Source organism: Amaranthus tricolor, chromosome 10 (genome assembly GCF_026212465.1).
Source record: "Amaranthus tricolor cultivar Red isolate AtriRed21 chromosome 10, ASM2621246v1, whole genome shotgun sequence".
NCBI lineage: Eukaryota > Viridiplantae > Streptophyta > Magnoliopsida > Caryophyllales > Amaranthaceae > Amaranthus > Amaranthus tricolor.
The window spans coordinates 6,337,545-6,353,604 of NC_080056.1; the positions used below are offsets into that span (position 1 = coordinate 6,337,545).

A 16,060-nucleotide genomic window follows, 5' to 3' on the forward strand; every position below is an offset into this window, starting at 1 on the left:
TACAACATTTTAAAAAATTTATAATGGGCCTTTCCAATTAGAGATGATCTCTGTTTTTCTTCCTTTCTATCTTATTACTTGGATATGAATTCATACAATACTAGTAGAGATCATAGAACATGGAAGAGGTGTATCCTTGGGAAACCTTTTTCTTTTCAAAATATTAGTAGTCCACATTGGCTGAATTTAAATTTTATGTGATTGTTTATTGGTTTACTTTCATATTCTTACATTTATTAATTTCAATTTCACAATAAAACATTATTTTTTAGGTGTTTAAAAACGTTTCAGCAATTGTGATTACTCTAATACTTAAATATCAAAAGGAATGATGGCTTAAAAATCAAGCAATGTGAGTGCCAAAATCATATTAGAAAATTAAGAACAGGATAAAGAAGTCTTATAAAAAAATTAAGCAATTTATTTAATTTACCTTTCAAGTTGTTATCCATTGTTTTTGGTGGGCTATATTTGGCATTTGGCAAAACATAAAATATACTGCCTTCATCCCATGGTAATTGCCACAAGTATTGTCTTTATGAAAATTAAGAATAGGGAGAAAAATGGGTAAAAAAATGATTTATGAACAAATAAAAAAATGTGTTGATAAGATGAAAAAATAAATTAAATGTGTAATCGAGAGAATTAAAGAAAGATGTGAGTCATGTACAAAAATAAAAATAAAGTAAATCTCATGAGACAGACCAAAATCGAAAATACAACAAAAGCCAAGGTGTTCAAAACATTATTGATGATCCAACATAAGCCCGATTTAATAACCGAATTCGATTTAACCCGATTTCAATAATGGATTTAAAATTATGTAAAAATCATAGAGGTGTTCATTCAGGTCATTGGGTCTATTTCGAGTCGGTTCCTAATCGGGTCTTGTGTCCACATTGATTTTTAAATTATTTTTAAATTCATTTTGAAATCGAGTTAAGTCGGGTTTAGTTTCAAGGTCGGTTAAATATCAAATTATCAGATCTATTTCGAACACCTCTAAAATATCAACATAAACACAAAACCTGATTTTAAACTAACTATATATATAACTAGAAATCAACCCGATCCAAATAAACACACTCGAATTGAGGGGCCATCAATCTATCCCATTAATTCTCAAAGATTCCTAGACAAGAATTTTCCATGATATATTCAATTAAAAAAAAAAAGCACATTTTGCATCAACAAGAATAAAGCAACCAAAAGTAGAAACTAAAGAAGAAGAAAGTGACTGTGAACTGACAAGCGATAATTAGAAGCTTGGAATCAACTCAAATCAATTTCCTTAAACAAACAATAAATTCTCTTCAAACCCTTCAAAATTAACTTAAAACAAATCAAATAATTATAATCATTTTGTACCATAAGATTATTTCAATTATAAACAACATAAATTATGTACAAAAATAGTAGCTATCAAGAAGAAACCTCAATATTCTTCCTGTCTATGTCTTCTCCTTTGCTTTAATGTTTGGTAATACATCTTTATTCAATATAATACATGACTCCTAAGACAAATATGAAGCATTGGTTGTGTTATAACGAAAACAAATCAAAAACACTTGTACAAAATCACTTATCATGGTCACATTGCACTTAAATTCAACATCTTGGAGTATGAATATCAAACACCAAGTTACAAGACTTCAACCCAATGAGGTTAGGATTCCGAATAAGATCGATTGGTCGTGTTTGGCTTCGACGAAATTCGAGCAACCCGATGAAAGGCTACGCCTTTCATTATCGACATTTGAGAATCAGGTTTGATTTACGATGACTGATGTTTAGGGATGGGCATGGATTAGATCTGGGTCGGGTCTAGCTAGATCCAGACTAGACCGATCCATTGGGTCTGAAAATTTTAGTGCCTGGCGGTTCTTGGCTCTGAAGCTGGGTCCAAAATAATATTTTGTTTACTTTTTTAAAAAACATATTATATAATTTTCCTTCATTCGTGTAAAATTATTTAAACATTTTTAACCACTTCTAGTATTTTATAGTAATTGAGCGACCACATATATGAAGCTTTCTAACATTTAAATTATTAAAACGAAATATTTATCAAGTCTTATGTTTTTTAAAACCCAAATACAACAATCACATTTCAAATCACATAAACCAACAAGGTTCCAAATTATGTGATGTTTTCAAAATATAACAAAGTTTCAAATCAAACAATTAAATCCACATAATAACTAAGTATATAATTTAAATAAAAAAAATATGCAAAAGGGTCTATGAATTAGATCTGGGTTTCAAACATGTGGGACCCAAACCCAGACCCATATTTGGACCCTAAGGTTATGGATGCAGATCAAACCATGACCCAGAGGATCCAAAAATAGATGGGTCCAGATCCTTAAATTAGGGTCCGAAACCCATGTCCATCCCTACCGATGTTATGTGCATTTCATTGTAGATCATACTTTTGTTGGATCATATTGTTAATGTGTGTGTGTGTTTGCGTGTTTGTCTGTGCGCGCGTGTTTACTGTTGTATTAGCGAGATTGTGGAAGTGAGAGCGTTGCAGCAATACTGTTCGGTAATGGTTCCGATTGCGACTTAAGTCTATTGACTCGAAGAAGATCAGCAGGGGCAGTGCCATTAGGAGCGAAGTACAGACTGATAGATGGTGTTGTGAGCAACTGTATACATAGCAATATAACAAAAATGTATGCATTAACACAATTTAATTCCACTTCTCTTAATTCCCATCTCACAAGAGCTTATTCTAATTTTGGTCTTGGAAAAGATCACTTTCTTCAAGTTATTGCTGCTTGTCAAACCCCACAAAATCAGACTTGGTTTCAGGTTAGAATTCATTTTCACCCTAGAAGGTCTTTTCTATGTTGTTTGGAACAACTTGTGTAAGAGTGTCACATGATTCGCTTAATTTATCGGAATTGCTAATGTAATATGCTTATTAGCTGGTGAATTATGTTTTACTGGGAACGTACAAGGCATAGAGAAAGTAGACCATTAGTCTATTTTAGGTTGAAACTTTGACAATTGGATTTTGTGTTACTTTTGGCTTTTAGATTGTTGGTTTTCGAAAGCTAAAAAGGGTGTTTGGTAAATAGCATTACAACTAGCTGAAAAGTCGACTTATACCCAAAAAGAAAAAACTGTTCTGGTTCACTTTTTATATTGACTTTTGGCTTGTTAGTCTATTTTTTCTCTATTAAACAGTCAATATTTATAGAAGGTCAAACAAAACAAATGAAAAAGACATTTTAGCTACCCGAAAAGTCGACTTATACCCAAAAAAAAAAAACTGTTATGGTTGACTTTTTATATTAGTTTTTGGTTTGTTAGACCACTTTTTTCTTTAATAAACAGTTAATATTTGTAGTCGGTCAAACAAAACAACTAAAAAAGACATTTTAGCTGCTTGAAAAGTTGGTTATACCCAAAACAAAAAAACTGATATGCTTGACTTTTTAATTGACTTTTGGCTTGTTAGTCTACTTTTTCTCTAATAAACAGTCAATAATTCTAGCCGCGCAAGCAAAACAACTAAAAAAGCCAACAATTAACAATCATTTGCCAAACAACGTGTTTTTGCAAGTGTTTTCTAACATGGAAATGGCAGGGAAATGCTGATGCCATTAGGAGATTTTTGTGGATGCTAGAAGACAGTCCTGTGACAGACTTCCTAATCCTTCCTGGTTACCATCTCTACAGAATGAATTACCAAGAAATTCTTCATTTTCATCAACAAACTACAGCTGATATCACTATTTCTGCTCTAATTTCTGAGCAAACAAATGACAAAGGTTTTGGAATTTTGACAGTAAATTCAGATAATCAAGTACTAAAGCTATATGAACAACAAACCACATTTCCTTTGGTGAGTTTCTTGAACAATTATCTCATCATTGAGTAGTTAAAATATTCAAAAAGCCGAGTCTTCTTGGTTGTAATCTTTATACATTTCAAAACAAAATTAAATTCAAATGATTATTTTGCTTTAAGAAATTATTTTCAAGAGAAATTATTTTTGATTTCTAGGTTTTATCTTTTTCTTCTACCTTTTTTTTCTTTAATTTATAAATGAAGGCCAAAATACCTTTAAAAAAGGTCTTCTAAATCGGAAACGTCATATTGAGCGATTCGGGTCGCGTTTCGTGATGATTGGGGACGGGTGGATGAAACACATGTCCTCCTCATTAAGACTGACAAAAGTTGACCCGACCTATTAACCCGACCTAAACCTAACCCGAAATAAGTGGGTTTGGGTTGAGACTTTTGACCCAATTAATTAAATGGGTCGACCTGACCTAATCTGTTTATTAAATGGGTTAGGTTCAGGTTAAAATTTTAAACCTGAAAAAAACTTGTATAACCCATTTAATTAAATCTGTTAATTTTGAGTTAAATCAATAAATATAAGCTAAACTTAGTTCATTTAATATTTTCTTATTTTTCATAGTAAATACAAAATAAACAACAAAAAAACATAAAGTTAAAATTAAAGCCTAAAAAGTTAGATTTAATCAATGTTAAAAACCTTAAAACGAAAAAAATAAAATTATAAACAGGTTAAGTGGGTCGAAATCAGGTCAATCTGATCTGTTGCAGGTCGGGTCAAGGTTGTGATTTTCGACCCAATTAACTAAATGGGTTAGGTTTGGGTCAAGGGTTTTATGACCTGTTTATATATGACCCGAACTCGAACCCGACCCAACCTGATCTGTTTGACAGGCCTACTCCTCATACAAAGTGTTAAATATTTCACTTTAAATAATGAGATGTGGATGGGATTCGAACCAGTGACCTCTTGTCACGTTAGCTCTGATACCATGTAAATGAGACAACTCAACCAAAAGCTCAAGCTAATGATTGTGACCTCATAATGTTTTTTATACATACATTAACAATGCCGCCTTCCATCTTTCTATAGACCCTGATGCCTAATCATACCATCTATTAGCGGGATATACCGATAATGATGATTAGTAGCTAGAAAATTATTTTGAGACTAACTTTTTGTGAGATAAAATCAGGTAGGAAGAGTAGAAAATTGTAAAGATAATAAATGTACTACTTATGCAAGCATGGGAATCTATGTCATAAAAAAAGAGGCATTAGTAAAGATTTTGAAGGAAGATTTTCCATGGGCAAATGACTTCAGTAGTGAAGTGATCCCAGGTGCTATTTCAATAGGGATGAAGGTCAGCCATTTCTAAATGTACATGCCTTTTCTTCTTTGTCTTTTTTTTCCAGCTAATATTGTTCAAAATTCAAATATAAGTAAATGTAATCACAAAGAATTAGCCTTGATAATTGGGTTTATTGCACACAAGTAATCCACACAAAAGTAGAGTTGACTGCATACAAATTCGATGAAATTTCTTCTTAAAGCCAACGGGTAATAAAAGGAGTAGCTAATCTAATCCAGCTTGCTCTCTCTAATTCTTTTACAAGGGATCACATATGAGTTATTTTCAACGAGCTTTCGATAGTTTTCCATCACATAAAAAAAATAGTGGGAGTGTTTGGCAAAATATATAGCTTATGGAGTAATTTTATCTTATTTTGATACAAATAGAGGGTTGAGTAGTGAAATCAGCCAATGTTACTGTTTGATAAACTATTTGGTTGAAGCAACTTATTGATATAAATAAGCTGATTTTGAACAAGATGTTCATAACAACTGGTTTAAAATCACTTGGTCAAACTAATTAATAAAATAAGCTGGTCAAATTAGCCACTGTAATTAGCTATCAGCTGTTTGCCAAACACCCCAGTGTTTTTTAATTTATAAGAAATTTTAAATGTTAATAAACAACTTATTGTAATGGGAAAAGGCTCTTGGAGCCGATGATTTTAGTTTTTTGGTTTAGAGATATAATAGATTATATTAAAATGGTTTATTGAATTATGTGCATTTTTTATTTATGTAAACTTTCAAATGATGTTTACTATAAAAGTAAGATTGCATACATTCGAAATTACTCTTCATCTCCAACCCAGTCTAAATAGAAGCCTCTTAACGACGTTAGGGTGATAAAATATCCTGATAGAACACGTTAGATTGTCTAATTTTAGAAATAACTAAAAAATGGTTTGTCTTGTGCTTTTTTGGGTCAAAACCAGGTCAAAGCACATTTATTTGATGGATATTGGGAAAACATGCAAAGCATCAAAGGTTTCTATGAAGCCAACATGGAAAGCACAAAGACAACAGACATAAGATACGAGTAAGTTAAACTTGCTAAAAATAACATGCAATTTACTTCCTAACCTTAAATTTATATTTACTGGACTCGTTTGATTAATATTAAAATTTGTGATTTTGGTTGTCATCGAAATTATATAATTGTGAAAATTTATAATGCACGGAAATTTAATTCTCTTGTTAATTTCCATAGAAAACAATGTTACTTTCTCCGTCTCATAATACCCGCTACATTTTTTATTTTTAGCAATTTCATATTACTTGCTACATTTCTGTTTTTAGTAATAAAACAATCATTTAAAATTCTACCTACCCTTATTTTTATCCTACTTTATACTCTATACTTTATAATAAAATACTATACTATACTCTATATAATAACCTAACAACCTATTTTTCCTTTTTCTTTTTCAATTAACAATAATAAAATATTATACTCTATAAAGTAAACAATCAGCTACAGTGTAGGTCAATCACTTTTCTTAATCCCCTGCTCATGCAAATGTAGCAACAATATCAAAACGGAAGAAGTATATGGCTGACAATAAAAATTTTAATTAAGACAAAAATTTGTAATTACCGAGGGGTTACCATGGTGATTAATGTCTACGAGTTATAACTTCCTTGGAACTTTAAGTTCCTATGATAAATTGCTAACCAAAAAAAATTCATTTCAAAATCCTATGTTAATGCGTGTCAACCAAACAAGCTTTTAATTAACATGACAAGGCCATCAACGAAATATAAATTATGAGCCTCTAAAATTTAAAATTACATTCTATTATATGTTGATATTTGTAAATTTATTTATCAATACTTTAATTAGTATAATTTTTTTTTCAATATCTTAAAATATTGCTAAATTTCATAATACAGGAACCAGCAACTATTAATATTAAATTCAAATAGTCATTTCTTTTTATTTTAAAGTATAAACCACTATTATCATTATGTTAATTGAACTAATAATAAAAGTAGTAAATTAAAAATTATCAAGAGAGATTATATTGCTCATCTACAATAATTGATACTAGTATATCCTAATCACTCAATACAAGTTGATAATACAAATTTATGAACCAATTTATATAATACTCTCCCTATCCATTTAATTTTGCTACACACTGCACAACAACCCTCATTTTAATTTTAACCATATAGCAAAAATGTGAGGCTCTCTATAAATCAGGGCCCTAAGCGGTAGCTTATACTGCTCCTCCAAATAGTCGGCCCTGAACACAACTGCACGAGAAATCATTTACTTCATAAATTCCTAGAAAATAGATTTTTAATAACCAAAGATATCATTGTGATTAAATTCATACAAGTTGTAAGAATTAATTCCAGTAAAATTTTAAATAATCAATTTTTAATCATCTTCTGAGAATTTCTATTTTTCTGAAACTAAAGTGCAACCAAACAACACAAAATTTCAAGCAACTAATTTATTTACTTTATATTAATTTTTGATAACAGCTTTTGTCATAGAGACTTTCCTCTCTATACATTGGCTCGGCGTCTCCCTCCAACACGAGTTCTTGATTCTCTAATAAGTGATAGTTCCATTGGAGATGGTTGCATCCTAAATGTAAGAACTTAACACCTTTTATTCCTATATCATGTAATATTCTTTGTATATAGCATGTCAAGCACACAAAAATTTACCTGACGTTCCAAGAATGTTATATATAATGTCGTTTCTGGTATTTTATGGGCTCAAGGCAAATTTAAAAAAATTGTCCTCTCTGTTGGAAATACTTCACATTTGAGAGACAAGATTTCACATCGATCAAATAGTGGGTTGTGGACTTACATATATATTATGTGAGCTAATCTTCCTACATATGGTTTTGGGAAACAATGAACCTCACCAAATATATGTGCAAGTCAATGCTCTTGATCCGTAGGTTTGTGGGTCCGAGCCCACGGGTGTTCCGTGTCCACACGAGTTGGCCACGGTGAGATTATGTGACGAATTGCCACGGCCTAATACTCTATAAAGGATTGCTTCTGAATTTTAACAATGTTTGGAAAAATAATAAAGACAAACCCTGTATATTATTATTATTATTATTATAAACGTAGACGTGTCATATATTTCTTAATTAATAAAATAAGTAATTATAAATTGCAAATTTTTTAGTGTCTACTTTATTAATCAGAATTTTCAGATATTAGACTCTTTCAAACTGAAGGCCATAGACAAATATCTACCTTGTCTAAGATCAAGAATAGCCCTTGTTATATACTCTTATCCCAGGATTTGTTACACACTCAAGATATCAACTATATCAAGCTACATTATTTATCCCAGGATTTGTTACACACTCTAGATATCAACTATATCAAGCTACATTATGCTATGCTTACGCTTATAAGTGTGACTAAACCCAGAATTAGCCACGCTTGTAAGTGTAACCGTCACAAACCAAAGCTTAAAATCAGCCACGCTTATAAGAGTGACTAAGCTCAAAGTCACCGTATCTAAATACATCAATCTTGCATATAAGCGTGCGTGTGTATGAACATTTTTAAGCACAGGAACATACAATATTATTTGTAGTGAGAAGGGCTAATATTTGAATCATTGTTTTATTAAGAACAGAATTGCAGGATTAAAGGGTCCGTGATTGGTCACGGAACGAGAATTGAGGATGCAGTTGTGATTGAAGATTCAATTCTCATGGGATCTGATATTTACCAAGTAAGATCAATATATCTGTCATATCATATCATATTATATCATACTATAAACTAAATCGAAATAAATCTACTTTATGATTGAACTTACATATTTTGAAATAAACAGGAAGATTTGGTACCGTTAATGAAGAAAAAGAAGTCGACTATTCGTATCGGGATTGGACAAGGGTCGTTTGTAAGGAAAGCTATAATTGACAAAAATGCAAGAATTGGAAGAAGAGTCATGGTAAATTCATTGGTTTGTTTTTTTTGGATTACAGGATAGGTTGAGAGAAACGAAGACTATCAGACTATATGAGATTCGTTCCCAAAATCTTGTCTAAAAAATACCATATTTGTTCTAATTGAGATAAGATCCGATCTGCATATATCAGGGACTTATAGTTCTAAGTTTACACTACGAAAACCCAAATAAGTTCCTAATGGAACTATAAAAAATCCATATTCAACACAAAACTGAGAATCCTTAATTAGTTTAGCTACCTAATTAAAGAAATCCAATAATCCATAGGTTATCGGCACCTAGATTTTGATCTCCATTCATAGAATATATAAATATTTTGAAACTCCAATTATTAGCTTAATTTATTAGTTGAGTAGGTTTTTTGACAAGACATCAGAAGAACACGATAAAAAAATAGGGAAAATTTGAAATGCATTAACACTTTTAGTTAAAAAGACTCTATTGTGAGACGATGTCAAAAAAAATATTCAACCGTAAGTTGTGGTTGGTGGTTGTAAGCTATATCCCAAAATAGGTTGTACATGACATTAGGTATTCTATTTGAAATAAAGAGAATGGATAAGATTCAAATGCGTAAAATTCTGTCATGTTGACTTTAAAATCATGTTAAGAAATCAATTCGACCAATGATTTAAGTTGATAAATCATTTATACTATTTTTCCAAAACTTACACTATCATATGATTTACTGATCTCATCGCGAATAAAAAAAAAGCAAATTATGAATGATTTTTGGTTATTTTTGAGCATTTGGAGCGACATAAAAATTCAAAAAGTTACATTGATCACTAATTGCTGAAAAATTTGCAGATTATAAACAAAGATAATATCCAGGAGGGAAACAGGAAAGATCAAGAATTTGTGATCCGTGATGGAATAGTGATCATTACTAAGAGTGCAATAATCCCCGATGATACCATCTTATAATTATACATAACAATTATAAGAAAATCTTCATAAAATTCAATTTTTATTATTTATTATTTATTATTTATTATTCATTCTTCATTATTACAACAAGAAAAAACCTTGACACGAAGTAAACAAGAAATAAGAAAGAAAACCGCCGTTTTTTGTAATAACAATTGAATGTTTCATAAGAGCACAACTGTACAAACAGTAATTACTATTCATCAATTAATATTGTTTTAATTCTAATTCTTTATACATGAAAAACAAATTTATGTGAGATTATATGTGGCCATCGCAATGAATACATTTATTTATAAAGATATCTTTTTACAATTTTAATTATGCGTGACAAACATATTAATTGGATTGCTTAAAAACAAAAAGTGTAGCAACTAACAAGTAATTTAAACGATTTTTTATCTTTTTTCATAAGGCATAACATACCTATAAATGTTATTCTTCTATTTTTATTTATTTATTTGTTACACTTTCACTAAATTATAAGAGCTTTTCAATTAAATCATAACAAATAAATTTAAACAGATCAATTATTACTGTTACCACAATGGCAATTCTCGTTGGGAACAATTTAACTCATTTAACGGGTTCAAACTTCATAATTCCTATTCTTAATTAACTTATGTTGAGGTGATGGATGTTTGAAATTATGTTTAGAGTATTCCTGTATTTCAATACAATACTACCTTCGTTTCTGAAAGAAGTTTCCATTTGTTATTTTAGATATTTATTTGTTATTTTCACAAAGAATTTTTTTATTTATATTACAAATTTTAAACAAAATAACCTTATTTATCCTTATTTTAATGTTTTAATAATGCTTTTGCTACCTATATATCTTCCACTAACTTCATTTTAACATTTTTATATTTTTTATGGTTCTCACATGTTTACAACTAACTTTATAAAATATTTTTTTATTAGTTTTAGTTCCTATATTTTTTCTATTAACTTTCTTTAATATTTTATAATGTTTATAGTTCCCACTTTTCCTCCATCAAATTTATCATTCAATAAAACAATATTTTTACTATTTAGAAGATATTATTTTTTCTTAATTTCCGTGAACATTCCTTATGGAAACTTCATCAGGAAATGGAGGGAGTATAAAACTTTTCTAAATTCCTCTTATTCAATATTATTATCTCATTTAATATTTACATATTAATCAATGCATGGGTTAAATCCTAAATGTCTCTATTTGTGTTTGATTGAATATTATAAAAAGTTAATATTAGTAAAATTTACATTAAGACAGATGAAGTAAAATTTTACTCAATAATATTTAACTTATGAATTAAGAATTAAATATTAATTTAAAGTAAGATATGAACAGTATTAAAAAATTAAATAAGACAATAACAATAAATAATAGAGTATAAGTGTGAATACTCTATTATATAAGTGAATGAAATTCTCCACTTATATTTTTATTGAAATCTTTGTCTTTCTATTCCCATTCATAAAATAAATAAAATTGACCAGGTAAAAAAGTGGACATTATCTTATCTATCTATCTATCGGATAAATAACTCATTACTAAAAATAATAAAAAGTAAATAAATAATAAACATTAGATAGTTTACTAGTTGGTCAATTAAGCTTTTTGCTTAAAACATTCTACAATTAATGTTGAAATCAAATCCTAAATAATGAATTTAATATAGGTATCAATATCACAGGTACAATACATCAATTATAAGAAACAAAACTAAAATAGTTTTATCAACTTTATGTGGTTTTGAAATTTGAAAACCACCCACTATCCTTTGATAAAAAGAATAAACTAATGATACAAATTATTAAGATGTACTTTTTAATTTTTCGTTTTGGGATTGTCTTATCGAGAGATAGTCTTTTACAAAATTAACTTAAATCTAAATAAATTTTTATATGAAATAATTTCACCATGAGACAAGTTTCATACATAAATTAAAAAATTCAATAATATAAATTATTAACATATATTACAGAAAAACAGTCTCTCATAAAAATAAAGTCTACGGGGAAGAACCTTAGAATTTAAAAAACATGACACTTTTCCTTCCTATTCCTATCTCCATTCTCCAACAATTTTCCAAAATGGTACAAGTTGGGTATTGTTACCTTTGTCAGCAACCCCACTTGTTTAGGAAGTTCAGTGCATCCATCCTCCTTAATCCTTACTCCTTACTCTCACTGCCCCTTCAAAAATTTCCTTATTTAATTAATTTATATTTTGTAAAAGTTTTTTTTGGCAAATACAACAAACGTTAAATAACAAAGTTACAAAGGTACTACTCTATTCCTTTATTTCTTTCATCAACTTTACACACCCTTTTTTATTATATATTACTCTTTCCGTTTTTTAAAAAATTTCTCATTTTGTCGTGTTCTATTTATTATTTACATAAAAAATATTTCTATTTATATCATAAATTTTGGACAAAATTAATCTTATTTATCCCAATTTTTATTATTTTGACGATGCTTATGGTTTCACAAATTTTCCACTAACTTCAATTTAGTAATCTTATATTATTTATGGTCCCACGTATTTTTCAATATAAAAACATTTTTTATGAGTTATGGGCTATGATCCATATAATTTTTCTATTAACGTTCTCTTAATATTTTTCTAAGTCTATGATTCCTACTTTTTCTCAATAAAATAATATATTTATTATTTAAAATTTTTTTTTTTAATTTCCGTGGAAAATTCTTTAAGAACTGTGAGAGTATATATTAACCTTTCCTAACTCCCCTCATTTTTGTTGTTCTTGTTCCCTCTTAAAACTAATCTTCACTCCCCTTTCTTTATTTTATTCAAAATCTTATTGATTTTCTCTTTTGGGATTGTTTTTCCATCTTGGGAATTCTTGTTTCAACACAATCACAGGTGATTTTTAAACCCAATTTCTTTTTTAGGAGTGTTGCTTTAACATTGGAAAATAAATAAATTTTGAACTATTTTAGGATTGTATGATTTGATTATTATTTGGGTTGATTTCTGTTTGGCTATTTGTTTCTAACATTTGGTGTGTTTATCATTTATGATCACTGACCTGTTATTCAGAGAATAATATTCAAATGATGATTTGAGATTTATTAATTGATTGATAAATTTTAGTAAAAATTATTAATAATAACTAATTTTTGTTCGATTCGGTGAAATAATTCATCTATTGGGTAGAATTGTCGAAATAAATTCAACTATTGTTTACGACTTTTTTTGTAACTTGTATGAGTGGAGTGATAGAAATAAATAATTGGTGGGCAATATTCGGGTTTATTTAGTACTAAAAAATAATTAGATTTATTTTTAGTGGATAAAAATTGGTTTATTATTGATGTATTTTTACTTTTAAAGTTCATTTTTTATTGGTTTTTATTTGTTCTTTTTTTTTAAATTTTGATTGGTTAGAAATGCTATTATAATATGAAATATTATTGAGAGAGACTTTTTTTAGTGAAACACTTTAAAATAAGAAGTTCATATATTAACATTTTTTATTAGTGGGCAATCTATCTCAAGCATAAAGTGCGTCTCAACCTCTCAGATTGAGATTGTCTCATACAAGAAATTGTGTTATAATATCCATATGTATTATGTATTTAAGTTTTTGCGTCCTTTGATTTTGTAGAAGCCATCAAGCTTGGAATCAAATTAGCCAACAAATTTGGCTCACTCCAAGGTTTTGATTAATTCACGTGAACGATTATTGAAACTGACTGATCTATTAGTTCACATAACCTAACATAATTGTTTGATATTAAAGCTTTGACATTATTATTATTGTGCATTCTGATTAAATGATTGTCAACTTGAAAACTACCCAAGAGTTATCTCACATTAACAAACCATTACACAAAAACAATAGTCATGGAAACTAAAGCAAGGAAAAATGTACCATGTACAATGAGAAATCCTACAAACAACCCAATGAATAATGAAGGGATAATGAGAAGGGAGATAGAAAATCGACGATACACCGGTCAGATGACCGGGAAAAAGGCGTTACGAGCGAGTTATTTTGGGTTAGAATCAATGGTTTTGCTGGTTTGCCTGACTGCCTCATTGTTGATTCTTCCATTGATACTTCCACCATTGCCTCCACCTCCATTTTTGCTACTTCTACTTCCAATTGGGATTTTTGGTTTACTTATCATCTTAGCTTTTATGCCTTTTAATGTTAGAGACTTGACTTCTATGTAAAATGTAAATTCTCTAGCTACTTTGTTCCTCCATCGCCTCTAATGTAATTTTTTTTTTTTTCCAAAAGTAGAGGTAACATTCAGGTTATTGGAACGATTACAGGCGAGGTATTTTGAATCAATTAAAAATTACAATTTGTGTTTATATTAGTTTTTACATAATATTAAATACATTTCAAAGTCAAATTGAAGTTGGTTTTGATTATAGCGTCGGGTAAATGCTTGATCTTTTGCAAACATACATGGTTCTAGTCGAGAAACCGTCAGGAAAATGGCGCATGTGTCGATGGAATTAATATATATATATATATATATATATATATATATATATATATATATATTTAGAGGGTCAAATTTCAGTGAGGACCAAACTTAAATGAGAATCGTGAGAGCCAATCTAACTGATAAAAACGTGTTACTTTTTACAGAAAATGTGTTACTTTTGAGAAAATTTTTTTTTTTTACTTTTTCCTAAAAAAAAATTGCTACTTTTTTTGCAAAAAGATGTTATTTTCAAAAAAAAGTTCAAAAACAATTAATACAAAGTAATACGTTTTTTCCGAAAATTAACTTTTTTATGTAAAAAGTAAACTTTTTGTGAGTTTTGTTCGTAATTTTTTTTTAAGTAACACTCTTTTGAGGAAAAGTATTATCTTTTTTTTAAACAAAAGCAACACTTTTTTGTCTAAAAATAACATATTTTAGTAAAAAAGCAACACGATTTTGTCAGCCAAATTGACTCTCACGATTCTCATATATATATATATATATATATATATATATATATATATATATATATATATATATATATATATATATATATATATATATATATATATATATATATATAACACTGCTCTAAATAGAAACCTGAGCAAATAATAAAGGGTGCAAATACATGGAACGTGACATATTAGCAGAATCCAGTGCAAATCTAAGAAGCTGATAGCCTTAAAATGCAAGTGGAGGTACCAATATACATACTTCGTTCTTTGAATTTGCACATATAATTTAAAAGTTTCTTATATCATTATCATCATACCCAGTGTATCCCGCTCATAGAAAACTATAGTTAGGATTTGGAAAGGGAAGAAAGCCGACAACTCATACCCATAGAGGAGAGTGCGGTCAAAAAGTTCCTCAACTCAAGAAGAATCTTTAAAAAGAGAAACCTATAGCTATTGGAAAGCATGCAACTTAAAAAATTCTTATATATTCAACTTATATGGTAAAGATTCAAAGGGAGAGAAATAATATACACTAAGCAGCATGGCAACATGCCTTAGCTTTCTTCAAAACATGGAAAATAATGAGGGAAGGATGCCCTCGAAATTGTAAACCCCATCTCAAGACTACTTGTATCAATCATTATTCATGGCTGCCGCCTCAAATTATTTGCTTCTAAACATGACAAAGGGACTACCACTTCCACGTGTAAGATTTGGTCCAAATTACATATGTTAAAATCAGAACGATTTAGTATTCTTAATTTGACTTTGTATAATCGAATCTGACTTTAATCTAATTTTAAAGTTGTATTTATGATGATATATAAAAATTAATACGAATAAAAAATCTGATAACCGACTTAAAACATTTGACCTAAAATCGATTCAATAGTATGAATAAACATCTCACTTGAAAAACCTATTATTATATTTTAATATTTCTAGAAAGACATTCCATTTTTATTTCAATAAACTAAATATTAACTTGATATTGTTTTAGTCATGTGCTAATGTTTGGCTTGCGTACTCCCTCTATTCTAATAATCAAATGTTTCAATTGTTTTGACTTTTGAG

The 16,060-nt window shown here is 29.0% G+C and overlaps 1 protein-coding gene and 1 long non-coding RNA gene across 2 annotated transcripts; both read left to right on the forward strand.

The window, feature by feature from the left end:
• Nucleotides 1-1,587: 1,587 nt before the first annotated feature.
• Nucleotides 1,588-10,066, forward strand: LOC130824774 (inactive glucose-1-phosphate adenylyltransferase small subunit 2, chloroplastic). Its single transcript, XM_057689793.1, has 10 exons — nucleotides 1,588-1,767; nucleotides 2,509-2,817; nucleotides 3,599-3,825; nucleotides 4,554-4,601; nucleotides 5,021-5,180; nucleotides 6,106-6,209; nucleotides 7,664-7,775; nucleotides 8,793-8,891; nucleotides 8,997-9,116; nucleotides 9,945-10,066. Exons 1-10 carry the CDS (start codon nucleotides 1,588-1,590, stop codon nucleotides 10,059-10,061), a joined length of 1,476 nt encoding a protein of 491 aa, XP_057545776.1. The 3' UTR covers nucleotides 10,062-10,066.
• A 2,532-nt stretch (nucleotides 10,067-12,598) lies between these two features.
• LOC130825571 (uncharacterized) lies at nucleotides 12,599-14,444 on the forward strand. Its single transcript, XR_009046905.1, has 2 exons — nucleotides 12,599-12,942; nucleotides 13,688-14,444. It is a non-coding gene; the product is annotated as an uncharacterized LOC130825571 (long non-coding RNA).
• Nucleotides 14,445-16,060: the final 1,616 nt, after the last annotated feature.

What these genes read in the sequence shown, in the direction of transcription:
- LOC130824774 (XM_057689793.1), top strand. Translation starts at nt 1,588, where the DNA reads ATGGTCACATTGCACTTAAATTCAACATCTTGGAGTATGAATATCAAA. An exon ending in CTATTTCAATAGGGATGAAG is followed by an intron (nt 5,181 to 6,105) that starts GTCAGCCATTTC and finishes GGTCAAAACCAG; the next exon opens with GTCAAAGCACATTTATTTGA. An exon ending in ACAACAGACATAAGATACGA is followed by an intron (nt 6,210 to 7,663) that starts GTAAGTTAAACT and finishes TTTTGATAACAG; the next exon opens with CTTTTGTCATAGAGACTTTC.